Source organism: Geotrypetes seraphini, chromosome 10 (genome assembly GCF_902459505.1).
Source record: "Geotrypetes seraphini chromosome 10, aGeoSer1.1, whole genome shotgun sequence".
Lineage (NCBI taxonomy): Eukaryota > Metazoa > Chordata > Amphibia > Gymnophiona > Dermophiidae > Geotrypetes > Geotrypetes seraphini.
The window spans coordinates 118,428,820-118,455,216 of NC_047093.1; the positions used below are offsets into that span (position 1 = coordinate 118,428,820).

Here is a 26,397-nt window from a genome sequence, read left to right on the forward strand (position 1 = left end):
GGGACCAAATCCACTCCAAAAAAAGGAAGTTCACTGGGGGTGGGAGTTGGCCAAATGTAAACATGGACAGATGCTTGAGGCTAAGCAAAGGACAGGTTGTGCGATGTCAGTGATTCAGCTCCTAGAGTTATACCCTGCACTTACCTCAATGCCGGTTCCTGCAGTTTTTCTCTACCCTGGGCCACACAGCATAGAGGACTCACCTGGGGAAACCCCAATGCATTTGGTTGCCTGCTCCACTCCTGCTAACAGGTAAGCCCTCTTTTTTTTTTGGGGGGGGGGGATTTTTTTTTTTTTTTAAACTACAGTGGAAGTGAGAGCAGATGGAGATGGAAGGGGGAGTACAGAAAAGGAGAGCAAAAACATTGGGTGGGAGGGTAAGGAGAGGGCAGACATTTTTAGAGGACAGAGGGCAGACACTTGCATATTGCATGTATAGGTGACATATTTCTTATAGGGGATGGAAAAAGAAGGGATATGGTACCCACAGGAGGGAGGGAGAAGAGAGAGAGAAATGTTGGACCAAGGGGGGCAGAGGGGAGGGATATCTTTTACTCATGGATTAATCATGATTAAAAGTTTTAATTGTGCAATTAATCATGATTAAAAAAATTTTATCTTCCTGCAGCCCTAATATTATTATTCAAAAGTTCCTTAAAAGAAACCAAGCAAAAGTATTAAGAACATAAGAACTGCCATCTCCGGATCAGACCTTCGGTCCATCAAGTCCGGCGATCCGCACACGCGGAGGCCCTGCCAGGTGTACACCTGGCGTAATTTATAGTCCACCATATCTTTATATGCCTCTCTTAAGGAGATATGCATCTAGTTTGCTCTTGATGCCTAGGACGATTCCGCAATAATCTCCTCTGGGAGGGCATTCCAGGCGACAACCACTCTCTGAGTGAAGCAGAACCTCCTGACATTAGTCCTGAACCTGTCCCCCCTTAGCTTCATTACATGTCCTCTAGTCCGTGTCAAATTGGACAATGTAAATAATCTTCTCTGCTCTATTTTGTCGATTCCTTTCAGTATTTTGAAGGTCTCGATCATATCCCCACGCAGTCTCCATTTCTCAAGGGAGAACAATCCTAGTGTTATAAGTCTATCCTCGTATTCCAGTTTCTCCATACCCTTCACCAGTTTTGTTGCTCGTCTCTGCACCCTCTCCAGCAGTTTTATATCCTTCTTTAGGTAGGGAGACCAATGTTGGACGCAGTATTCCAAGTGTGGTCTGACCATTGCCCTATAAAGCGGCATTATAACTTTCTCCGATCCACTCGAGATTCCTTTCTTTATCATGCCCAACATTCTATTTGCCTTCTTTGCCGCTGCCGCGCATTGTGCCGACGGCTTCAGGGTCCTATCTATCAGTACACCCAGGTCCTTTTCTTGTTCACTCTTCCCCAGAGTTGCACCTGACATTGTATACTCGTATTCCTTATTCTTATTGCCTAAATGCATTACCTTGCATTTCTCCACATTGAACTTCATCTGCCATTTCTCCGCCCATGTTTCTAACCGACACAAGTCACTCTGGAGTTCCTCTCTATCCTCCTGCGATCTGATTGCCCGGCATAGTTTTGTATCGTCTGCAAACTTGATGATCTCACTGGATGTTCCTTCCTCCAGGTCATTGATATAAATATTAAAAAGGATCGGCCCAAGTACCGAGCCCTGGGGTACACCACTAGTCACTTTCTCCCAGTCGGAGAACTTCCCATTTATGCCCACTCTCTGCTTTCGGTTTTCCAGCCATTTGCCTATCCATCTTTGTATATCTCCCTCTATGCCATGGCTTTGTAGTTTCCTGAGAAGCCTTTCGTGTGGAACTTTGTCGAACGCTTTCTGGAAGTCCAAGTATATTATGTCCACCGGCTTCCCACTATCAATTTGCTTGTTCACGGTCTCAAAAAATTGGAGTAAATTCGTCAAACATGATTTCCCTTTCCTGAATCCATGTTGACTGGGTTTCATCAAGTCGTGTGCGTCCAAGTGCCGGACTATGCTATCCTTGTTCAGTGCTTCAACCATCTTGCCGGGGACCGACGTAAGACTCACAGGCCTATAGTTGCCCGGTTCCCCTCTCGATCCTTTTTTGAAAATTGGCGTGACGTTCGCTATCCTCCAGTCGTCCGGTATCTGTCCAGTTCTGATTGTCAGGTTTGCAAGTTTTTGCAATAACTCTCCGATTTCAACCTTCAATTCCTTTAAGACTCTCGGGTGAATTCCATCCGGTCCAGGGGATTTGTCACTTTTAAGTTTGTCGATCTGATAGTATATCTGGTCTAAGTCCACTTCAACTGTGGTGAGGCTGTCTTCTATTTCTCCTGCAAACACTTTCTCCGCTTCAGGTATTGTTGAGGTGTCCTCCTTCGTAAAGATGGACGCAAAGAAGGAATTTAGTTTGTCTGCGATTTGTTTATCTTCCTTGATGTACCCTTTTCTTCCCTGGTCGTCCAGAGGTCCCACTGCCTCTTTTGCAGGTTTTTTCCCTTTCACGTATCTAAAGAAGGGCTTGAAGTTTTTGGCCTCCTGGGCTATTTTTTCCTCATATTCCTGTTTGGCATCCCTCACCGCCTTGTGACATTTCTTCTGATCATCTTTATGTTTGTTCCAAGCTTCGGTTGTCTTTATGCATTTCCATTTTTTGAAAGAGTCCTTCTTTTCTTTTATGGCTTCCTTCACCTGTATGGTAAGCCATGCCGGTTCTCTTTTGCTCTTTGTTCTCCGATCTTTGGAAATCCTCGGAATGTAGAGATCTTGTGCTTCTGTGATAGTATTTTTCAGTAGGGACCATGCCTGATCTACCGTTTCAAGTTTGTCCACCATCTTCTCGAGTCGTTTTTCTACCATGGCTCTCATGCGATCGTATTTACCCTTTTTAAAGTTTAAGGTGGTGGTTAAGGTTTTGGCATGTTTCCCTTTCCCGATGTCAAGTTTAAAGTTGATTACATTGTGATCACTCGTTCCCAGTGGAACCATGACTTTCACTTCTGTTATCGGTCCTGTGAGGCCATTTAGGACCAAGTCCAAGGTGGCGTTGCCTCTTGTCGGCTCTTTTACCATTTGTTCCAGGAAGCAATCCCCTAGCACCTCCAGGAACTTGCAACACATGAGCGATTTTGATGCAATTGGAAGAGTCAGATTATGGCATAAGCAAACTAGTTACATACCTGGGACCCAAAGGTTTAGAGGGGGAAGGGATCCTATCAGATGTGCTGAAGGCTCAGGAGCCTTGAATGGTCAACTGCATGGGTTTTTTTTCAAGATTTTATATATTTGAATACACCTGTCTCGAAGTCAGAATGATGAGTAAAGTGTCTGGATATTTTTCACAGTTTAGCCCTCTGTAGTTCTCTAATCCTTCCCCCTTCAAATGCAGAGACTGTGGTAGGATCTGAACAATGGGGAGAATTTTAGTCAAAGGAAGGAGGGGCTGAGCTGCAAGGGCTGGAGAGTAGTTGGTGTTTTGGAGAGAATTGTGGAACCAGTGAGTATGCTGGGGGAATGGGATTGTAGCAAGAAAGTAGGAATTTAAGAAGAATGAGAGAAAGTGTGAAGATACAAAGAAACATAGAAATATGATGGCAGACAAAGGTCTAATGGCCCATCCTGTCTGCCCATCCACAGCATCTACTATCTCCTCCTCTCCCTAAGAGACCCCATGCGCCTATCCCACACTTTCTTGAATTCAGACACAAATCTTTATCTCCACCAGTTCTACCCAGAGACTATTCCATGCATCTACCATCTTGGACTATTTCTTACACCGTTTAAACTCTGGTCTCAAAACTACTTCAGTCAGAGTTCAACTCAGTACTAATACAGCTTTTCATATACTTCTGGATGACAAACCATTATCAGTATATCCTTTAGTCTAGGATTACCAGATTTTACGTTAGTAAAATCCAGACCCTCCTAGTCCCACCTCAGGCCCTCCCAGTTGCACCCATCAACACCTCATTATGCCTCAGCTCTGCCCTCAGCCCCACTCCCACTGCCTGTTCTTCAGGCAGAAAGGCGTGCACAGATGTGATGACATCACATGAATGCGTGTGTGTGTGTGACATCACCACTTTGCATCCACGCATGTGCGGATGCCCCCTCCCAACGTGATTTCTTTTCAAAACCTGGACTAAGTGCCGGGCTTTGAAAATCTGTCCAGACACTGAGACATGTCCGGGAAAATCCGGACATCTGATAACCCTATTTTAGTCTCCAGATTCATGAAAGGCCTTTTTCATACCAAACCACCAATCAAACCTCCTCCAGTTGCTTGGGATCTTAATGTTATACTTTCCACTTTGATGAAGCCTCTGTTTGAACGACTGTCAACATCATCTCTCAAACCTCTAATTTGGAAAGCAGAATTTCTAGTCTGCATCACATCTGCACGTCGAGTCAGTGAACTTCAAGCACTAGTATCAGATCCACCTTGTACAAAATTCTAGCATGACATTGTGGTTCTTTGCACTCATTCTAAATTCCTCCCCAAAGTTGTCTCAGAATTTCATCTATATCAATCAATATTTCTTCCCTTCTTTCCAAGACTCCATTCTCACTCTGGTGAGACAGCTCTCCACACATTGGACTGTAAATATACTCTTACATCACACCAAACCTCATAGAACTTCCACTCGGCTATTCCTGTCATTTGATCCTAACAAATTTGGAGCTCCTGTCACCAAGAGAACCATCTCAACTTGGCTGTCAGACTGTATCTCCTTTTACTATGCTCGGGCTGGGCTAACGCTGGAAGGCCGTGTCACTGCACATAAAATTAGAGCAACGGCAACTTCAGTAGCTCATTTATGTTCTACTTCCATTAAGGACATCTGTAAAGCAGCTAGTTGGTCCTCAATTCATACCTTCACATTCCACTACTGTTTGGAGAATCATTCCAGACGGAATGGTTAGTTTGGACAAGCAGTTCTACAAAATGCATTCTCCATTTAGACGCCAACTTCCCTCCATCCCTTTTGCTTATACCAGGCTCATAGACATGACCCTGACAGCTAGGGAATCCCTCATGTAAGAATATGCTGCTGGTTTGTCCTAGGATAAAGCACAGTTATTTACCTGTAACAAGTGTTATCCGGGGACAGCGGGCAGATATTCTCACAACCCTCCTACCTCCCCTAGTTGGCTTCTTAGCTTTTTTTTACTGAACTGATGGACCTGCGAATTGACATCGAGCGAAAAGGCAGCAGCACATGTGCGGTTGCGGGTGGTCTTGAGACTTCTCAGTCTTTTAAAGTGACAGTACACTTTTGCATTGTTTGTACCGGGCTCCGTGGATGACATCGCTCATATCTGCCTGCTTTCCCCAGATAACACCTGTGCTATCTCAATTACATTGGCCCTTGGCATCTTTAGTTTATACCAGAGGCATTGGAGGGTGAAAATAACTTGCACAACTTATTTGGTTCTTTTGGTTCACTGCTGCAGAGCTGCCAAGTTTCCCAGCTCCAGGAGGGAGACTTTTTGGACAATCCAATGGTTGAATTTACATTTCAATTCAATGTGCTATTTGTAATTCCTGATACTACCAAGTGAAGTCGGCACTTCACATCCCATAATGTGACAGGATAGGGTTGCAGAAATCCAGGACTAGTTCAGAATCTCCCTCCTGGAACTAACTTTGAGGCATGTGCATGCAGGATTCTCCTGCTCACCTACAAAGTATTATTGCCACTATGGTCACAGATAGGCTCTGCACTTTCCCTGCTACTTCTGGAGAAGTGAAATATTAGGGGAGGGAGCAATCCTGTTAGGCAGGGACATAAATGTATGTTTGCCTAGAGCCCTGGCTAATGGTGCTTGTAGGTCCATTTTATATATTTTAATAAGCTTGATTATCTGTGCAATAAAGTTTCCTTTTCATTTTACAGTCATTTGTGAAGGATTACATGATCTCAATTACAAGGCTTTTGCTGGGACTAGATACCACCCCTGGATCTGGATTTCTTTGTTCTGTAAGTTCATATTTAGTTGAATAGTACTTAGGTTTTCTTGAGATCATTCCATACATAATTTGCAAGAATACTAATATATAAAAAATAATGGGGTCAGTAGTCAAAAGGAATTATCTGGGTAGGAGCAGATTCATTCTGGATGGGCCAACCTGGATATTCTGAGACACTTACCTGGATAGTGCCTCTAAATATCTAGTCAGACCAAGGTAGCATTATCCTGGGAGTGCTGGGGTGATCTGGAAACAGAGTTTGGGCAAAGCTGGAAATAGCAGAGCAAAAAGGTTGCCCTAACTTTATTCAGGTAGTTGTCTGGGTATCATTTTGAATATTACTGGAACACAGATGAGTGCTGGTAGCTGCATTATAGTCAGATATTCAGCACCAGTATCTGGATGCAACCCCATACGGAATATCTGGGTATAAAAAGCCCATCATGGCTGGCATTTTTAAAAAACAACACACCGACTGCCACAAACTGAATAGTGCCTCAAATATTGCTGTGGATTTTGTTAGGATTTATGTATTGAGAATTTAGTGTAAGACCTTCCTTATTTAATAAAAGAACAAGTAAGGAAATAAACACCAAAAACAAGCTTAAAACTTTTGGTGCAGATGACAAAAGATCACTATGTTTCAGAGGATCACTAAGTTCTGAATGATTACACAAATTATAGAATCTCACTTACTACTACTATGAATTATTTCTATAGCGCTACCAGACACATGCAGCACTGTACAGAGTCACAAAGAGTAAGAAAATAGTCCCTGCTCGAAAGAGCTTACAATCTAAACAGGCAAGACAGACAAACAAGATGTCATGGATACAGTTAAAGGGAACGGTTAATCAGCTGGCTGGTTGGAGGGCAGAGATAGTACAAGACAATCAAGCCATTGTGACATGGCTGATGAGGTTGGCTCTTATTGGTGGAATGAGGCATTATGACATCACAGTCTCAGCTCTACTTCCCAAAGACTGAAACTCTTCACACTACTATTACTATGAATTATTTCTATAGCGCTACCAGACACATGCAGCGCTGCAGAGTCACAAAGAAGAAGAAATCAGTCCCTGCTTGAAAGAGCTTACAATCTAAACAGTCAAGACAGGCAAAAGGATGTAATGGATACAGTTAAGGGGAATGGTTACCGTATTTTCTTGCATATAATGCGCGCAATATACGTGGTTTTTACGTACCGCGCATACCCTTGCGTGTTATACGCGTGAGCGCGTTGTACAAAATTTTTTTTACATAGTTCCCCCTCGACGTCTGATTCACCCCCCCCCTCCGCAGGACCGCTCGCACCCCCAGCCCGAAGGACCGCTCGCACGCACCCGCACCCCCACCCCGAAGGACCGCTCGCATGCACTCGCACCCGCACCCCCACCCTGAAGGACCGCTCGCACCCCCACAGCCTCTCAACCCCCCCCCCCCATCATGTAGAAGCTCCTACCGGTGTCCTGCTGCTTCCTCTTAGTGGTCCCGACACCTGACACGATCGGGGCAAGAGGGAGCTCAAGCCCTCTTGCCCCAGCCAACCGCGGCACCCCCGACACGATCGGGGCAAGAGGGAGCTCAAGCCCTCTTGCCCCCCCGACACGATCGGAGCAAAAGGGAGCCCAAGCCCTCTTGCCCCGCCGACTCCCCAACTCCCCTACAATATCGGGCCAGGAGGGAGCCAAAGTCCTCCTGGCCCTGGCGACCCCCCCCCCCCCCGCTAGTTGTTCGGGCCAGGAGGGAGCCCAAACCCTCCTGGCCATGGCGACCCCCTACCCCCACCCCGCACTACATTACGGGCAGGAGGGATCCCAGGCCCTCCTGCCCTCGATGCAAACCCCCCTCCCCCCAACGACCGCCCCCCCAAGAACCTCCGACCGCTCCCCCCAGCTGACCCGCGACCCCCCTGGCCGACCCCCATGACACCCCACCCCCCTTCCCCGTACCTTTGTGTAGTTGGCCGGACAGACGGGAGCCAAACCCACCTGTCCAGCAGGCAGCCAACGACGGAATGAGGCCGTATTGGCCCATCCGTCCCAAAGCTCCGCCTACTGGTGGGGCCTAAGGTGCCTGGGCCAATCAGAATAGGCCCGGGAGCCTTAGGTCCCACCTGGGGGCGGGGCCTGAGGCACATGGGGGGGGCGGTCGGAGGTTCTTGGGGGGGCGGTCGTTGGGGGGAGGGGGGTTTGCATCGAGGGCGGGGTAATGTAGTGCGGGGTGGGGGGGGGGGTAGGGGGTCGCCGTGGCCAGGAGGGGTTGGGCTCCCTCCTGGCCCGAACAACTAGCGGGGGGGTCGACAGGGCCAGGAGGACTTGGGCTCCCTCCTGGCCCGATATTGTCGGGGAGTTGGGGAGTCGGTGGGGCAAGAGGGCTTGGGCTCCCTTTTGCCCCGATCGTGTCGGGGAGTCGGGGGGGCAAGAGGGCTTGAGCTCCCTCTTGCCCCGATCATGTCGGGGGTGCCGCGGTTGGCTGGGGCAAGAGGGCTTGAGTTTCCTCTTGCCCCGATTGTGTCGGGGAGTCGGGACTGCCAAGAGGAAGCAGCAGGACACCGGTAGGAGCTTCTACATGATGGGGGGGTTGGGAGGCTGTGGGGGTGCGAGCGGACCTTCAGCGTGGGGGTGCGGGTGCAGGTGGGAGTGCGTGCGAGCGGTCCTTCGGGGTGGGGGTGCGGATGCGTGCGAGCTGTCCTGCGGGGGGGGGGGTGAATCGGACGTCGGGGGGGGCATCAGGCTTTCAGGGTGGGGACAGGACTTTAAGGGGGAGAGGAGAGTCGGGGCGGGAGAAAGGAGAGTCGGGGTGGCCAGAGGAGAGTCTTGGCGGGCGAAAGGAGAGTCGGGCAGCATGCGCGGTATACGGGTGTGCGCGGTATATAAAAATTTCTGTACATAAATGTGTGTTCTTTGCGCGCTATACCTGTGTGCGCGTTTTACACGGGTGCGCATTATCTACGTGAAAATACGGTAATCAGTTGGCTGGGTTGGAAGGTAGAGGAGTAGGGTTAAGGATTGAAAGCTATATCAAGAAAGTGGGTTTTCAGTCTGCTTTTAACCTATATTAAGTTAACATTTATCCTCATTTATATACACTGAAGTAAGCATACTCTGGTTGATATTTAAAACAATTTAACTAAAGTGCTTGTTTGGGCTATCCACTAATTTTCAGTGGCACTTAACTAGATATCACCACTAAAAAAAAAATAGCAGTTAGCACCTAAGTGAAAACTGACTATTCAGCCCTACTTCCTTCACTGTTTACTCTTGCCATGTAAACCCGTGGAGGGGCCTAAGTCCCTAGGCGCAGAAAGTAGGCAGAAAGGAAATGTCCATTCTAAAAAAAAAAAAGTCTATAATTAGATTTTTTTGAGAATTGCCTACCTCTACGTTCAGCAGTTTAATCACCCAGACCTCCACTACATGTATCCTTACAACACATTCTCGACCAAAAATTCGCCCAAGTCCCAAACGCCTAAAACAAGACCTTTTAGGCGAAGGATGGGCCAGTCCTTCGCCTAAAAGCAGGATTCTCTAACCGGCATCTATCATAAACGCCTGTTAAAGAATCCTGGAACCACCCTCCCCCCTCCCGGCAATGATCGCGGCAGGAGAGATGCCCAATCTCTCCTGCTAGACAACACCCAACACCCGTGCAATTACTGGCAGAAGGGTGCCAAATCCCTCCTGCCAAACAACCCCTCAACACCCTGCACAATTAGCGATTACCGAAAGGAGGGTGCCCAATCCCTCCTGCCGGACAACCCCCCCAAAACCCCACACGATTAGTGATTACCGGCAGGAAGGTGCCCAATCCCTCCTGCCGGATAACCCCTAAATCCCCTTCCCCCTGACCACGCACCCCCCTCTAACCTTAATAGATGGACAGACGGATGGGTCCTCCCTGCCTTCCTCTGAATGGCGGGCCTGCCCCTTCTCGGTACAATGTGGAATGCACTGGGGAGGGGCCTAGGGCCTGATTGGCCCAAGCGCCTAAGGCCCTGCCCATAGAAGGGGCCTTAGGCTCCTGGGCCAACCGGAATTGGCCCAGTTGCCTAATACCCTCATATGGTGGGGCCTTAGGCACATGGGCCAACCGAATATTGGGCACCCTCCTGCCAGCCGGGGAGGTTCGGGGCAATCGTGGCAGGAGAGATTAGGTATCTCTCCTGCCATTATCGTTACCATTGGAGGGGGACGGGTTGCCTGGGCTGGTCAGCTCAGCGGCCTAATTCGAAATTTATACCTGTTTTGACTTGGTCTAAGTCAAAATGTATAAGTTCCACCTGACAACCTGTCAAACCTTTTAGGTTATGGCTGCCGTACAACTAAGTCTAGGTTGGCCCACCTCCCGCCCTATCCACTCCTCCAAAAACGCCCCTTTTCTCTCTAGGCGTACAGAGGCAGGGTAAAGGCCTAAGCTGGTTTTAGATGCGTCTAAAACCAGTTTTGATTATCCGTACTTGGGCGATCTGTCTTTATGATCATCCAAGTACCGACAGGCTGCTTTTTGACCATTGTTATTTTTTTGTGAGCCCCCATATTTTCTTGGTTTGTTTGGTTTTGTCAAAATGGCTGCCTCAGGACAAATGATCACCAGTTGGTGCAAAATCTAAACTTTACCAAAATTGTCCGATTTGGAAGCTCAAATCAGAGATATGGTTTTTTACCAGTTTGATGAAGTTTGGATTTTCCACCAGCTGTTCACCCCTGAAGGGCAGCCATGTCAGTGAAACATGGCTATGTTGAGGGTATTTGTATAAACCTGGGAGCTAAAGTAGAGGAAAAACCCTATCTTTTACATAGTCTTCTCTTTTTGTTGATTACCATATTGTGCTTAATTGTATAAGTAATAGCTGGCCAACTATCAGTTTTTAATGAAATTTAACCAAGCATGAAAAATACAATAATAATTTGTTTTTATTTTCTCAGATGAAAATTACTGATGAGGATCTATGGATTAGGACATTTGGCAGACTTTATCAGAAGCTGTGTTCTACCACTGGAGACATTCCCATTGGAATCTACAAAACAGAGTCCCAGAAGCTCACAACATCAGAGGTATGATTTGCTCAATGCACAATGCTGACTACACAAAAGTACAGCGAAAGGTTAGAGAAACTGGGCCTCTTCTCTCTTGAACAGAGGAGATTGAGAGGGGACATGATCGAAACATTCAAGGGGATAGACTTAGTAGATAAGGACAGGTTGTTCACCCTCTCCAAGGTAGGGAGAACAAGAGGGCACTCTCTAAAGTTGAAAGGGGATAGATTCCGTACAAACATAAGGAAGTTCTTCTTCACCCAGAGAGTGGTAGAAAGCTGGAACACCCTTCCAGAGGCTGTTATATGGGAAAACATCCTCCAAGGATTCAAGACAAAGTTAGACAAGTTTCTGTTGAACAAGAACGTGCGCTGGTAGGGCTAGTCTCAGTTAGGGTGCTGGTCTTAGACCAGAGGGCCGCTGCATGATGGACCACTGGTCTGACTCAGCAGTGGCAATTCTTATGTTCTTATGTTTAGTTATCAGTGAAATCCTACCCTGATAACCCATATTCTAGCAATGCACAAGAAAATCACAAGCACCTCACAGATTTCACAGAAATGTTTATATAATTAGAGAGCAATTTTAAAAACTGAGATTGTCAGAAAACCTAAACAATATGAAAAAATCAAAACAACACAAGGTGAATCCCAAGGTTATGCCAGAGACTGAATGATGGATCCCTCATTTAATACTGAGGCTGTAGACAGTTTTTCCTTTATATGCTGCATTCTTCAATCTGTCAGTAAGTCAGGCCACTGCATAGATGGTGTTCTGAATCACCTTTTTACTTAAGTCTTTCTCTTGGCAACTGGGATGACAACAGTAGCAGAGGCACTAGGCAAAAAATATTTATACATTGTCCTTATCTCCTTTACTCCAGTGTGAATATCCTTTGTTTCTTTTTAATAACAATTAAGGGTATTTTCAAAACACTAAGATGTCCAAAAAATGGCATAAATCAGCAATTGGACATTTTTCTTACCAAAACGTCCACTGTGCATCCAGAACTATAGGGGGGGGGGGCAAGCTGGGGGCATGTCTAGGTTGGCTTTCAACAGGCTTAGACTTGGACGTCTTGCACTAATAATCAAACCTTTCCCATGATGTCCTGGATGGAACTTAGATGTTATGAGCTCAACCTGTTAAAAGTGCCTTAAGTGCCAAAAAGGTACTCAGACTGACCAGCTGACCACTGGACCCCACATACTCCTCCAGTAGACAATGACCCCTCCCAACCTCCAATAATCTGAATTAAATAGTACATACCTGTCTCTAGAAAAGCAGCACCTAGTATGGGAAATCCTAGTAGAGCATCGCACGGATGCTCCCTCTTTTACACTAAAGACTCCGTAAACCAGGGCGAAGTTTGGTTTGGTTTTATTTTGTGTGGGTAGAGGGGGGATACAGTATCTAGGGTTTTGGCTATGATTTTGTTCCAGTTGGTTATCAATGAGGTAGTGTTGTTCGACGGGGAAGGGAGTGATTTTGACACTATGTTCCAGAAGAGATCAGGTCTTGTTTTCCTGCAGACTAGTCTAGCGTCTTTGGTGGCTTTGGAATTCAGGTCTATGTCAGTTAGGTTTAGGTCAAATTCTAGGAGAAAGTGATCTGTCCATCGGACAGGGGACCATTTAGCCCTATTAACTATGTTAAGGGGAGAAGATGCAAATAGATCTAGGGTATGGCCTTTATCATGGGTGGGGCCTGAAGGTATGATAGTGATTTGGCAGTCCTCAAGTAGAGTCTTGAGTTTAGTGACTTCTTTATTTTCTGCAGATTCAAGAGGTAGGTTGATATCACCGAGTATGATTAGGTTGTCATGTTGGCTAATGAGGTTTGTTATTATACCATCGTTTTTGTGATGGAGTCTGAGTTAGTGCTAGAGGGTCTGTAGAGTAGGAGGATTCCAACATTCTTGTGTGCGGGGTTGTGCTCACTTTCGAGCTTGCAGGTGATGTATTCTAGGTCGGGTTGTTAACTTGAGTCTGTTTTTCAATGATGTATGAGTTTTTGTAGATTATTGACAGGCTGCCTCCTCATTTGAGTTTTCTGAGGAGATAAAGAATGTTGTGACTATGGGCAGAGGTGTGAAATTTCAGGGCTTTCGAGGTCTTTCAGCCATGTTTCTGTGATGAATGACAGAGCAATGTCATTGGATGTGATTAGGTCATTTAAGATGAAAAGCTTGTTTACCACTGATCGAGCATTAGCGTATATACAAGTGATGGAGATTTCGTTTGGTTTTGTTGAGCATTGTGTAGGTAGTGGGTTGTTGAAGAGTTTAGGATTCGTTTGTTTTCTGTGTTTGTTTTGATTATGTTTGTTCCAGAGTATAGGGAGGATTTGCTGAGGTTGTCCAATGTATTCTGTCGATTGATTTTGGGGTTCTGGAGGATTGGGTCTTCATTGCTTGTAGTTCCAAGGGGGATTGATATTATTGTTGTGTAAGGCTGTGAGGGTGGTGAGGCATAGAAGAGGAAATATTGGAATAAGAGGGGGCTTCATCATGAGGGTAAAGTGAGTTACCGATTTGATGGGACTTAAGCTTGTGATATTTGATACTCCATAGGAGTGGGTTTGGTTGATGAAAGTAGTTGTGGATCCAGTGGTTTGTAAGGTGAGCGTGCAGCTGTGTTTTTATGGGGGTGCGTGTGAGTGAGTGGCTGTTTGGCTTCTTTTGATTTCGTACTTACATTACATTACTGATTTCTATTCTGCCTCAACCTTGCAGTTCTTGGCAGATTACAAAAGAGACATCTGGATGGACCATTCGGGTCTTTATCTGCCATCATCTACTATGCTACTAGGGGAGTCAGGGAGCGGAGTTAGTCTCCCATGCTCTTTCTTTTGTTCTTGGGCAGGATAGCAATCAAGCAGATGGTTTTACTGGTTTTACTTTTGTTTTGTTAGAAAGCAAGCAGACTTGAGGAGACATGTCACGTAGCCTTCAAAGTTTCAGTTATACCCTGGCAATAGGCATAACAGTAAGGGTAACATCATCACATTCTGATTAATGTAACATTTTTCATATCTATGTTTGGCTTGGTGACATTAGAAGAACGTGAATTTGGGCAAACATATTCACAATTACAATATTCTCTTTAGTGAGTTGTTTTCTTTTTTGGTGGAAGCAATCAGATAGCACTGATAAATATAGGATAATGGGTAAATTGTCACATGTCCTTTTCATCTGGGTTTTATTTGTCATAAAGATGTGTTATACAAGTGGAGTTTTCTAATTTGAACTTAGATCTTGATCTAAGTCACCAATAGTTTTGAGCCATAGGGTTGTTTAACTGGAGCAAGAATTTAGGATTATATTTGCCCTCTTAAAATGTGCTCTAGTGATAACGAAGGCACTGTAAAAAGTACTTGTGAAAATAACTTGAGGCTGTTGAAATTGTAAATCTTTGCATTGCTTGATCAATAACCAGTTAATTAAACCTTAGTTTTCAACTGTCAATTTATATTAATGATTATATACATTATATAATATGTAATCCTATAACTATATGTTCAAGAATAGGAGGGGAGCTACAGTTTTGAATATATTTAAAATTAATTCCTGGCCCATCTAATTACATTACTGACACAATTTTCTTTTTAAAGTCTCAAATTTCCATCAGTGTTGAAGAATGGGAAGATACCAAAGAACAGATTGGCTTCCATAGCAATCATCGGAATTCAACATCCAGTGACCAATCAGATCATCCCTTATTAAGACGAAAAAGCATGCAGTGGGCCCGGCGGCTCAGCAGAAAAGTGCCAAAGCACTCCAGCAAAATGTCTGAACGAATAAGCCAGCAGCGTTTGAACCTTTGTAGGAGGTCAGAAAGACAGGAGCTTGCTGAACTTGTAAAGAATAGAATGAAGAACCTTGGCTTGTCAACAGGATATGGTATGCCACTAGAGTTATTGTTTATTTAGGCCATGTCTACTTAGCTGATTGAAAAAATAATTGCACACTCATATCAATTCACAAATTCTTATTCTTATTTGTACTTAGAGACTTTTAAGTCCATATTTAGCCTCCATAGTCAGTATTGGGGGGGGGGGGGGATTAATGCTATCTGCGACAGTCCAAATATTTCTGGATATTCAGCCCCACTATCTGAATACTAGCCAGCACTCAATACCTAGATAAGGTAGTCAACAGCAGAACTTATCTGGATATTGGCAATATTTGGTGTGCTATGTAGATAACTTAGGGCAGCCTTCAGTTTGTCCTATGTTAACTGCATAAGTTATCTGGATAACATATTTATTGCAACTATCCAGATAAGTTTCAGGAACACCCTGGCACTATCCACTTAGTATCGAGATGGTCTGTAAGAATATGCAGATGCACTGTCTGGACAGTGCTGCTGAATATCCTAGTCCACAGCACTTATCCGAATAGCAGGTGCTGTTATCTGGATTAGTGGTATTTTATGCTAATTTATAAATCACAAATCCAGACACAAGTTCAATTTATTTGATATACCGCAAATATAAAACCAGGGTTAAAATCTAAGCAGTCTGCAATATCATAAAAAGCAGGGGGGGTGGAGAGAGAAGCACAAACCATACACAAATACAAACTCTGCAGTCATTTACAGGAACATGAGTAAAAGAAGAATGGACTGGGGTATATGAAAAAGGGTAAAAACTATGGGGTTAATAATAATAAAAAAAAATGTCTAAAAAGTGTCCTAAATGGCTACTTGGACGATCAAAAAGCCTGATCATCCAAGTACCCATAACCAAAGCTGGTTTTTAGACATATCTAAAAACAGCTTAGGCCTTTCCCCTGCCACTAAACGCACAGAGGGAAAAGAGGTGTGTTTAGAGGAGGGGAAAGGGCGGGCAGTGGGCGGGAGGTGGGCTGACCTACACCTAGGCGTACATGAGGTATAACCAAAACATTTACAGGTTGCCTAGTCAGCACTTAGACCTTTTTGACTTAGACGAAGTCAAAGCAGGTCTAAGTGCTGAAAAAGGGGCTGCTGAGCAGATGGCCGCTGGCGCCATCAGTTCAGCGGCCCAGCAACCTACCCACCGCAAGCATCGTGGCAGGAGAGATGCCTCATCTCCCCTACCGCGATGCCATCACTCCTCTACCTGAACTGTTGCGACCCACGGCAGGAGAGATGCCCTATCTCTCCTGCCGCGGGTCGCGGCAGCTCGGGTAGAGGAGTGATGGCATCGCGGTAGGGGAGATGAGGCATCTTTCCTGCCGCGATGCATCACCCCCACACACACACAACATCGAGGCAAGAGGGAGCTCAAGCCCTCTTGCCCCGCCGACTTCCTGACGATATCGGGGCAAGAGGGAGCCCAAGCCTTCTTGCCCCACCAACTCCCCGACTCCCCAACGATATCAGGGCAAGAGGGAGCCCAAGCCCTCTTGCCCTGCCGACTCCCCGACGATATCTGGGCAAGAGGGAGCCCAAGCCCTCTCGCCCCGCCGATTAACATCGGGCCAGGAGAGAGCCCAAGCTCTCCTGGACCCAGCGACCACCCCCCCACCCCGCGACTGGATTGAGCCAGGAGGGAGCCCAAGCCCTCCTGGCCCCGGTGACCCCCTACCCCTCCCACCCACCCCCCACTGCATTACGGGCAGGAGAGATCCCAGGCCCTCCTGCCCTCGACGCAACCCCCCTCCCCCCAACGACCGCCCCCTCCAGAATCCCCGATCGCCCCCCCTGCCGACCTGCGACCCCCCGGCCGACTCCACGACCCCCCCACCCCCCTTCCCCATACCTTTTAAAGTTGGCCGGACGGGGAGTCGGCGGGGCAAGAGGGCTTGAGCTCCCTCTTGCCTCGATGTTGTCGGGGGGGTCGCGGTTGGATGGGGCAAGAGGGCTTGAGCTCCCTCTTGCCCCGATGTTGTGGGGGGGGTCGCGGTTCAACATCGCAGGAGGGCTTGGGCACCCTCCTGCCTGGATCATTGTGGGGGGGAGGGGTTCTTTAACTGGTGTTGTTTTTGACAGACACCGGTTACAGAATCCAGCTTTTAGGCGAAGGACTGGCTCCTACTTCGCCTAAAAGCCCTTCTGTTGGATGTTTGGGGCTTAGGCGTTTTTTTGGTTCATTATGGCCAAAATGTGTAGACGTCCTGAGGGTGTACTTTTAGACGTAGTGGTGATCTGGGCATTTAGTAGAGGCAGGCCATAATCAAAACAAGGACGTTTGTTTTGGTTATGGACACTTTCCCTGCTTTGAACGTTTAAGGACTTAGGCCAAAAGGGGACTTAGACTTTTTTTTGATTATGCCCCTCCACAGGTATAGGATTTTTTTTAAATCACAATTTTATATATTTTTTTTAAATCATTAATCTTTTTTATTGATTTATAATATATCACAAGTGTTACACTTGTTTCAGAAATACAGAACATAAAATATGAAAAAAGAAAAACATCATTAATGGTATATTACTCATTGTCTTTCTTAGACCACAAATTAGCAAGAAGATCCATTAAATTCATGGAGAAAATAAAGGAAAACTAATTAATTAGCAGAAAGCTGACATATATATTTTTTTATACCAAACTATCGTACTATAAACGGAATGCCTGAGTCTATCCCACTTTGTTATATAATGGAGCAATTTTATTTGGTGGATGTGCATGAATGAAATCATAGTCTGGCAGATTTTGGGCTCCTTTTACTAAACTGTGCTAGCGCACACTAACCCTGCGCTACGCGCCGAAAACTAACGCCAGCTCAATGGTGGCGTTAGCGTCTAGTGCGCACACTAGAACCGCTAGCACAGCTTAGTAAAAGGAGCCCTTTATAAAAGACGCCTAGCCGATCTAGGCACCTAACGTAATTATTTAAAAAAGATTATTTGGCACCAATAAATTAGCACCTCATAATTGAGACAAATTAAATTGAATTGGATAGTAAGACACCTGACTCGGTAGGGGCCTAGTCCAAGTCACCTACCAGAAATCAGGCGTGGCTAGGGCCAGAAAGTAGGTGTGGCTGGGAGCCTCTTTTAGACTTAGGCTTCGGTAGGTTCCTAACTTATTTAGGGCAAAAATGCCCTGGCATAAATAGGGTGCACCTAAATTAGGATGCCTACTAGTGCCTAAGTCCACTTTGTGCACCACTAGACACCATTCTATAAATGGCGCCTAACTTAGAAACATAGAAACATGATGGCAGATAAAGGCCAAATGGCCCATCTAGTCTAGAGATCGATATGCGCTATGCTCCTTGGCACCTGTGTTTTAAGCTCAGTTTATAGAATTGGAACCACAGTGTTGACCTTCATGATTCTGAATGATTTAAGTTTGAGAGACAAAATCATTAAGGGGTCTTGTAGCAAATATAGGAGGGATATCAACTTCATTGTAATATTGGCCTACATACGACAAAATATATGTACTTAAAGAGATACATTTTCAAAAGAACACTTAATATTAGGAGTTAGGATGCAGAGCACTAAGACCTAGATTTTCTATACAGTGCCAATATCGGCAGCCTCCTAAAAAGCAGCTGCCAATAACGCATCAATCACACGATGGCAATGTCTTCGGGAAAGATAGGCACCAAAAATGTAGGCCATGGTTTTTCAGGCCTAAATTTCTGGCGCCTATCTTTGCTGTAAATCGCACCTACATAGGCGCTTTATAGCGACTAACATCACTTCTAGCGTTAGCCACACCCATAGTGGTGGTATAATTGTTAAAACTGACTTTGCTAAAAAAAGCAGAGGACTGAACTACAAAGTAAACTTGAAGGACAACGAAATAACCTCCTGAAGCCCAGGTTTTACCTTTTCTCAAGTTTGAATGCCAGCAAGTAAGATATTCCAATGGAGTTTTTCTTCCCCTTAGCTGATCCTCACTCAGCACCTCTTCAGGACAAAAGGAGTGTTTAAAAAATTTGGGTGCAGTTTTATAGAACACCAGGGATGCATACCCAAACTGTGCAACAGGATTTACACCAGATTTCAGCAAGTATAAATCCTAGCACCCAAATTTGATAGAAGAAACAAGAGCTCTCACTATCCTATAAAGGGCACTCAGCTGAGCATTATTGAATCTGGTCTCTGGTACTTTAAATCTATAGCACATAGCTGCAAAGGAGTATGTATGAGGAACATGCCAAACATTTACATGTTAAACTTATAAAATCTTATCAATAATGTGCACAATTTCAACATTTAGGGCTCCTTTTACTAAGCTGCGGTAGCGTTTTTAGCGCGCATTAACCCCTGCGCTACGCAGAAAAACTAACGCCAGCTCAATGGAGGCGTTAGCATCTAGCGCGTGCTAAAACTGCTAGCACAGCTTAGTAAAAGGAGCCCTTAGTTGTGGCAATTTACACCAGACATTGACCATGTTTAAATGTAAGCACATATATGTTGACTTAATGCTAATATTCTATACTCCCAATTACACACATAACTGTTATAGAATTTGCACTAAGGGGGTGAAGCACCATTTGAAATGACAAATAATTTTAAATATAACGTGCCTACTGGCACTTAAATGTTCTAGACTTTGAAAAAAAACTAATTTTGTTCAGATAGGGGATTATATCAAGAAATTGTTTTATGGATGGGAACATCTGGAAGAAGTAGGAAAACAGTGGGCAAAATTGAAAGGAGCTATTGTAAGGGGTAAGGGCAACAAACCATTTTGTAAGGAAAGTAAATAAAAGTAAGAGGAAAAGAAGGCCACTTTGGAGATTCTTGGAGAGAACGAGAGCCAGAAGGCCTTGAGCATGCGCAGATGCTGAAAGCCCAGTCCGGCAAGAGGCAGGATCTTTGGGCACCGGCACCTCCTATGGGTTGGTGCTGCATGCCGGTGCCAGATTGGGGGTAAGCCTTCAGTTTGTGAGGGGGGGGACGATGCCAGTTCAAGGGGGGGGAGGGTGATGTGGAAGCGCACTAGTAGCCTTGGGGGTGGGGGAGTCTTTTGGGGATATGGTAGGGTGGGGTAGAGCAGCGCCGGTGGCCGAGGGAAACTTGCTTTGATATATGAGTAATTTGGTTTACGAGCATGCTTCTGGAATGAATTATGCTCATAAACCAAGGTTCCACTGTAGAGTAATAGGAAGAAGTGCAAGAGTGGCATTGTGAGACTCAAAGGTGAAGGGGAGAAATATGTAGATAAGGCTAAATTGCTTAATAAATATTCCTTTCTGTGTTCACAGCTGAAGTGCCATGAGCAGGACTGCAGAAGACAAGTGTAAATTGTGATAGACCCTGATCAATTTTCAGAGGATTGTGGTCATGAAGAGCTAGTTAAACTGAAGGTGGATGAAGCAATGGGGCCGGATGGTGTACATCCGAGGATACGGAAAGAACTTAGAGAAGCTCTGGCAGCTCCGCTGGCTGACCTTTTCAATGCTTCTCTAGAATCGGGTGTGGTACCAGAGGACTGGAGAAGAGTAAATACGGTTCTTCTCCATAAAAGTGGACGTAAGGAAGACATAGGGAATTACAGGCCAGTTAAGCCTGACTTCTGTGGTAAGTAAATTAATGGAAATGCTTTTAAAACAGAGAATAGTGAAGTTTCTGGAATCCAGTGGATTACTACTACTACTACTACTATTCTATTTCTAAAGCACTGAAAGGCGTACGCAGCACTGTACATTTTAATGGTCCTTGCTCAGAAGAGCTTACAATCTAATTTAGACAGGACATTTTGAGGTTGGGGAGATTATGGTAGAGGAAATGATACAGTGGGTATAGGTTTCTGGCAGCAGTGAGTGGGAGTTAGAAGTTGAAAGATTGAAAAAAGTGGGCTTTTAGCTTGGATTTGAACGCTGCTAGGAAGGAAGCACTATGTATTGATTCAAACAGCCTGTTCCAGGCATACAGTGCCACAGGAAAGAAGGGACGGTGTCTGGAGTTGGCAGTGAAAGAGAAGGGTACAAATAAATGGAGATCACAGGGAGGAGCATAGAGGGAGATAAGTGAAGAGAGATATTGGGGGGCTTCAGAGTGAATGCACTTGTATGTCAGCAAGAGGAGTTAAAATTGTATTCGGAGATGGACGGGGAGCCAATAAGCAACTTATGGAGAGGAGTAATATGAGAATAGTGGCTCTCATGGAATATGAGTCGTGCAGCAGAATTTTGAACAGATTGAATAGGTGAGAGATGGGCACATGGGAGGCCCAAGAGAAGTACATTGCAGTAGCCTAAGCGTGAGGTGATAAGAGCGTGGACAAGGGTTTTGGTCATGTGTTCAGAGAGAAGAGGATGGATTGGTAATATTAGAGAGGAGGAAGCGACAGGATTTGGCGGGTTTTTGGACCTGAGCAGAGAAGGAAAGAGAGGAATCAAAGATCACCCCAAGGTTGTGAGCCGACGAGACAGGGAGGAGGATAGTGTTATCCACCAAAATAGAGAATGGTGGGAGGAGGGAGGCAAGTTTAGGCAGAAAGATAAGGAGTTCAGTTTTAGCCATATTCAGTTTGAGATGGCAGCAAGACATCCAAGCAGCAATGTTGGACAGGCAGGCTGAAATTAGGGCCTAAACTCCTGTAGAGATATTTGGCGTGGAGAGGTAGATCTGGGAGTCATCAGGATAGAGGTGATATTGAAAATCATGAGAGGAGATCAGCATACCAAGAGAGCAGGTATATATGGAAAAGAGGAGAGGGCCCAGGACAGAGCCTTGGGGTACGCCAATAGACAACGGAGGACTGTAACATAAGCTGAAGGTACGACAAGATAGGAAGAAAACCAGGAGAAAGCAGAACCCTGGAATCCCAGTGAGGATAACACGTTGAGGAGGAGGCGGTGATCAACAGTGTTGAAGGCAGCAGACAGATCAAGAAGAATGAGGATAGAGTAAAGTCCATTAGATTTGGCCAGGAGCAGGTCGTTAGAGACTTTAGCAAGGGCAGTTTCAGTAGAGTGAAGAGGGCAAAAGCCCGATTGAAGCGGGTCAAGAATATTATGAGAGGAAAGGAAGTCCAGGCAACGGCAGTGAACAGCGTGTTCAAGTAATTTGGGCAACATGGATTCACTAGAGGCAGATCTTGTCAGACAAATCTGATCAATTTCTTTGACTGGGTGATCAGAGAATTGGATAGTGGGAATGCACTAGAAGATGTTGTGTATTTAGATTTTAGCAAAGCCTTTGATAGTGTTCCACACACGCGTCTAGTAAATAAACTGGGTGACAGACTGGATCAGCAACTGGTTGAGTGGAATATGACAGAGGATAATGGTCAATGAAGATCTCTCTGAGGAAATGGATGTTAACAGTGGGGTGCCTCAAGTTTTGGTTCTTAGGTCTGTTCTTTTTAATATTTTTGTAAGTGATATTGCTGAAGGGCTGTTAGGTAAGATTTGCCTCTCTGCAGATGATACCAAAATCTGCAATAGAGTAGACATCCCTGATGGAGTGAATAAAATGAGGAAGGACCTAATGAAACTTGGCTTACAGGTGAAACTAAATCCCTAGTAGCACACTCGGTGCTAAACTATGCAAGATCTTATCTCCTTACTACATGTAAGAATGCCTAAAATTGTCCTATACTTTGAATGTACTGTAGTGTATTTCTAGCTGCTATACTTATAGGGCCTATTGTTTACCACGCTACTATGCTCAAACCCCAAACCATGTATTCATCTCTATATGTAGTTCATAATTATTACCCCTCTGTTGCTGTTCTTCCCTTAATTGGTTGTTCTGTATATCATATGTATATCTGTATAAGACTCTGATGAGACCTCATTTAGAATATTGTGTTCAATTGTCGAGGCCGCACCTTCAAAAAGATATAAAAAGGATGGAGTCATTCCAGAGTAAGGCTACTAAAATGCTCAGTGGTCTCCATCTTAAGTCTTATGGAGACACACTTAAAGATCTTAATATGCATACTTTGGAGGAAAGGCAGGAGAGGGAAGAACTGATAGAGACATGGCATAAATGCGTACGAGGCAAGTCTCTCATTTGAAAGGAAGTTCCAGAATGAGAGGGCAAAGGATGAAGTTAAAAGGTGATAGGCTCAGGAGTAATCTAAGAAAATAGAAAGAGTGGTAGATGCATGGAATAGTCTCCCGGTAGAGTTGGTGGAGCCAAGAATTCAAGAAAGCGTGGAACAGGTATGTGGGATTTCTTAAGAAGAGTAAGGTCATGCATTTAGGCTGCAAAAACCCAAGGGAACAGTACAATTTAGGGGTAAAAAACTTATGTGCATGAATGAAGAATAGGACTTGGGTGTGATTGTATGTGATGATTTTAAGGTGACCAAACAGGTTGAAAAGGTGATGGTGAAAACTAGAAGGATGCTAGGGTGCATATGGCCAGTAGAAAAAGGATGTATTGATGCCCCTGTATAAGACTCTGGTGAGACCTCATTTAGAATATTGGGTACAATTCTGGAGGCTGCACCTTCAAAAAGATAGGAGAGCAGGAGGCGCAGGGGAAACAGGCAGAGGACGTCACACACACACAACAGGAGGAGGACGAAGCTCAGGGGCTGGCAAACCATGAGGGAAACTGCAGGAATACCAAAGCACAAGGGAAACAAAGAGAGAGGACAAAAAACTGGGTCTTAAACTGCCTATACACAAATGCTAGGAGCCTGAGGGCCAAAATGGGAGAACTGGAAATCACAGCCAGCAATAAGGACCTAGACATAATTGGAGTCACAGAAACGTGGTGGACCGAGGACAATCAATGGGATGTGGCCATACCAGGGTACAAACTATACAGGAGAGACAGGACACATAAAAAGGGTGGAGGAATAGCGCTGTACATAAAAGACTCCATACCATCAGCCAGGACGGAAACAACAGTACGGGCGGATGGCCTGGAATCACTATGGGTTAAGCTACAGGGAGGAGCAGGAGCAGACATTAAACTGGGTCTGTACTACCGCCCACCTGGACAACCGGAAGAAATCGACCAGGAGATGGAGGCTGAACTGAAACAGGTATGCAGAAGCGGAAATGTGGTGGTGATGGGGGACTTCAACCATCCTGGGATAGACTGGAGTATTGGGCACTCAAACTGCGCAAGAGAGACAAAATTCATAGAAGTCACGAGGGACTGTTTCATGGAGCAGCTGGTCACGGAACCAACACGGGGCGATGCCACTCTTGACCTAATCTTTAACGGACTAGGGGGGCCAGCAAAGGAGGTGGCGGTATTACCCCCACTAGGTAACAGCGATCACAACATGATCCAGTGCAAGCTTGAAATTGGATCATCAAAGGGGAAAAGAACCACAACGACGGCACTCAACTTCAAAAAAGGAAATTATGATGCCATGAGAAAAATGGTGGGAAAGAAGCTCAAAGGCAACATAGGGAAGACGGAATCCGTAGAAAAAGCCTGGACCTTACTCAAGGAGACTGTGCACGAAGCACAAAGCATATGCATCCCCAAGTTCAGAAAAGGGTGCAAAAAAATTAGAACAAAAAACCCAGTGTGGATAACAAGTGCAGTGAAGAAGGCGATAAGCGACAAGAAAGCATCGTTCAGAAAATGGAAAAAAGATCAAACAGAGGAGAACCAAAAAAGGCACAAAGAACACCAGAAAGAGTGTCACCGAGTGATTAGAAAAGCAAAAAGAGAATACGAAGAGAGACTGGCAAAGGAAGCAACAAACTTCAAGTCGTTCTTCAGATACGTGAAGGGGAAGCAACCGGCGAGAGAAGAAGTGGGACCATTGGACGATGGAGACCGAAAGGGAGTTGTAAAAGAAGAGAAAGAGATAGCTGACAGGTTAAATGAGTTCTTCACGTCAGTCTTCACGATGGAGAATATAACCAACATTCCAGAACCCGAGGAGATCGTAATAGGAGACCAAGAGGATAAGCTGGTCAATTTAGAGGTAAGCCAAGAGGATGTACTCAAGCAGATTGACAGACTAAAGAGCGACAAATCGCCGGGTCCGGATGGCATTCACCCAAGGGTACTCAGGGAACTAAAAGATGTAATAGCGGAGCCACTTCGACAGATATGCAACCTATCCTTAAAAACCGGAGAGATCCCGGAGGATTGGAAAATAGCAAATGTCACGCCCATCTTCAAAAAGGGCGCAAGGGGGGACCCGGGAAACTACAGGCCGGTGAGCCTGACCTCAGTCCCGGGAAAGATGATGGAGGCACTGATTAAAGACGGCATCTGTGAGCACATCGAAAAAAATGGGCAGCTAAAACCAAGTCAACATGGCTTCTGTAAGGGTAGGTCATGCCTCACAAACTTATTGTACTTCTTTGAGGGCGTGAACAGCCAGGTGGATAAAGGGGAATCTATAGACATCATTTACCTTGACTTCCAAAAAGCCTTCGACAAGGTGCCACACGAGAGACTGCTTAAAAAGATATGGAACCACGGGGTACAAGGGGAGGTCCACCGATGGATCAAAAACTGGCTGTCAAACAGGAAGCAGAGGGTTGGCGTAAAGGGCCACTACTCAGACTGGAAAGGGGTCACGAGCGGAGTTCCGCAGGGGTCGGTGCTGGGACCGCTCTTGTTCAATATCTACATAAATGACCTAGAGGCGGGAACTAAGTGTGAAGTCATTAAATTTGCAGATGACACCAAACTATACAGCAGGGCTCAAACCAAGGAAGACTGCGAGGATCTCCAAAAGGATCTAACGCAGCTGGAAAAGTGGGCCGAAAAATGGCAGATGAGCTTCAACGTGGGGAAATGCAAGGTCATGCACGTGGGGAGAAAGAACCCGATGTTCACATACAAAATGGGGGGAACACCACTAGGGGTTAGTAACCTGGAGAGAGACCTGGGAGTGATGGTAGACGCAACACTGAAGGCATCGGCGCAATGCGCCACAGCCTCTAGGAAAGCAAACAGAATGCTGGGTATCATTAAGAAGGGTATTACAACCAGGACGAAGGAAGTTATCATGCCGCTGTATCGTGCAATGGTACGGCCGCATCTGGAGTACTGTGTCCAGTACTGGTCGCCGTACCTCAAGAAAGACATGGCGGTACTTGAGGGAGTACAAAGAAGAGCAACCAAACTGATAAGGGGAATGGAAAATCTCCCATATACCGACAGATTGAAGCAGTTGGGACTTTTCTCCCTGGAGAAGCGAAGACTTAGAGGAGACATGATAGAAACCTTCAAGATCCTGAAGGGCATAGAAAAAGTAGACAGGGACAGATTTTTCAAATTAAGGGGCACCACAAGCACAAGGGGGCATTGGGGGAAATTGAAAGGGGACAGGTTTAGAACAAACGCTAGGAAGTACTTTTTCACTCAGAGGGTGGTAGATACATGGAACGCGCTCCCAGAGGCTGTTGTAGACAAGAAAACACTAAATGGTTTCAAAGAAGGTTTGGATAGATTCCTAGAAGAAAAAGGGATTGGGGGGTATAGATAGGTATAGACCATTGCTCAGTCAATGGGACTGATGGGCCGCCGCGGGAGCGGACCGCTGAGCAGGATGGACCTATGG

General features: G+C 45.5%; 1 protein-coding gene across 1 annotated transcript in view; it reads left to right on the forward strand.

The window, feature by feature from the left end:
• KCNT2 (potassium sodium-activated channel subfamily T member 2) overlaps positions 1-26,397 on the forward strand; it is a 242,521-nt gene that overhangs the window by 202,487 nt on the left and 13,637 nt on the right. Inside the window, exons 14-16 of the mRNA XM_033961358.1 lie at positions 5,895-5,978; positions 10,897-11,025; positions 14,620-14,908. Of these exons, the coding sequence (XP_033817249.1) occupies positions 5,895-5,978; positions 10,897-11,025; positions 14,620-14,908 (502 nt within the window). The remainder of the gene's footprint in view (positions 1-5,894; positions 5,979-10,896; positions 11,026-14,619; positions 14,909-26,397) is intronic.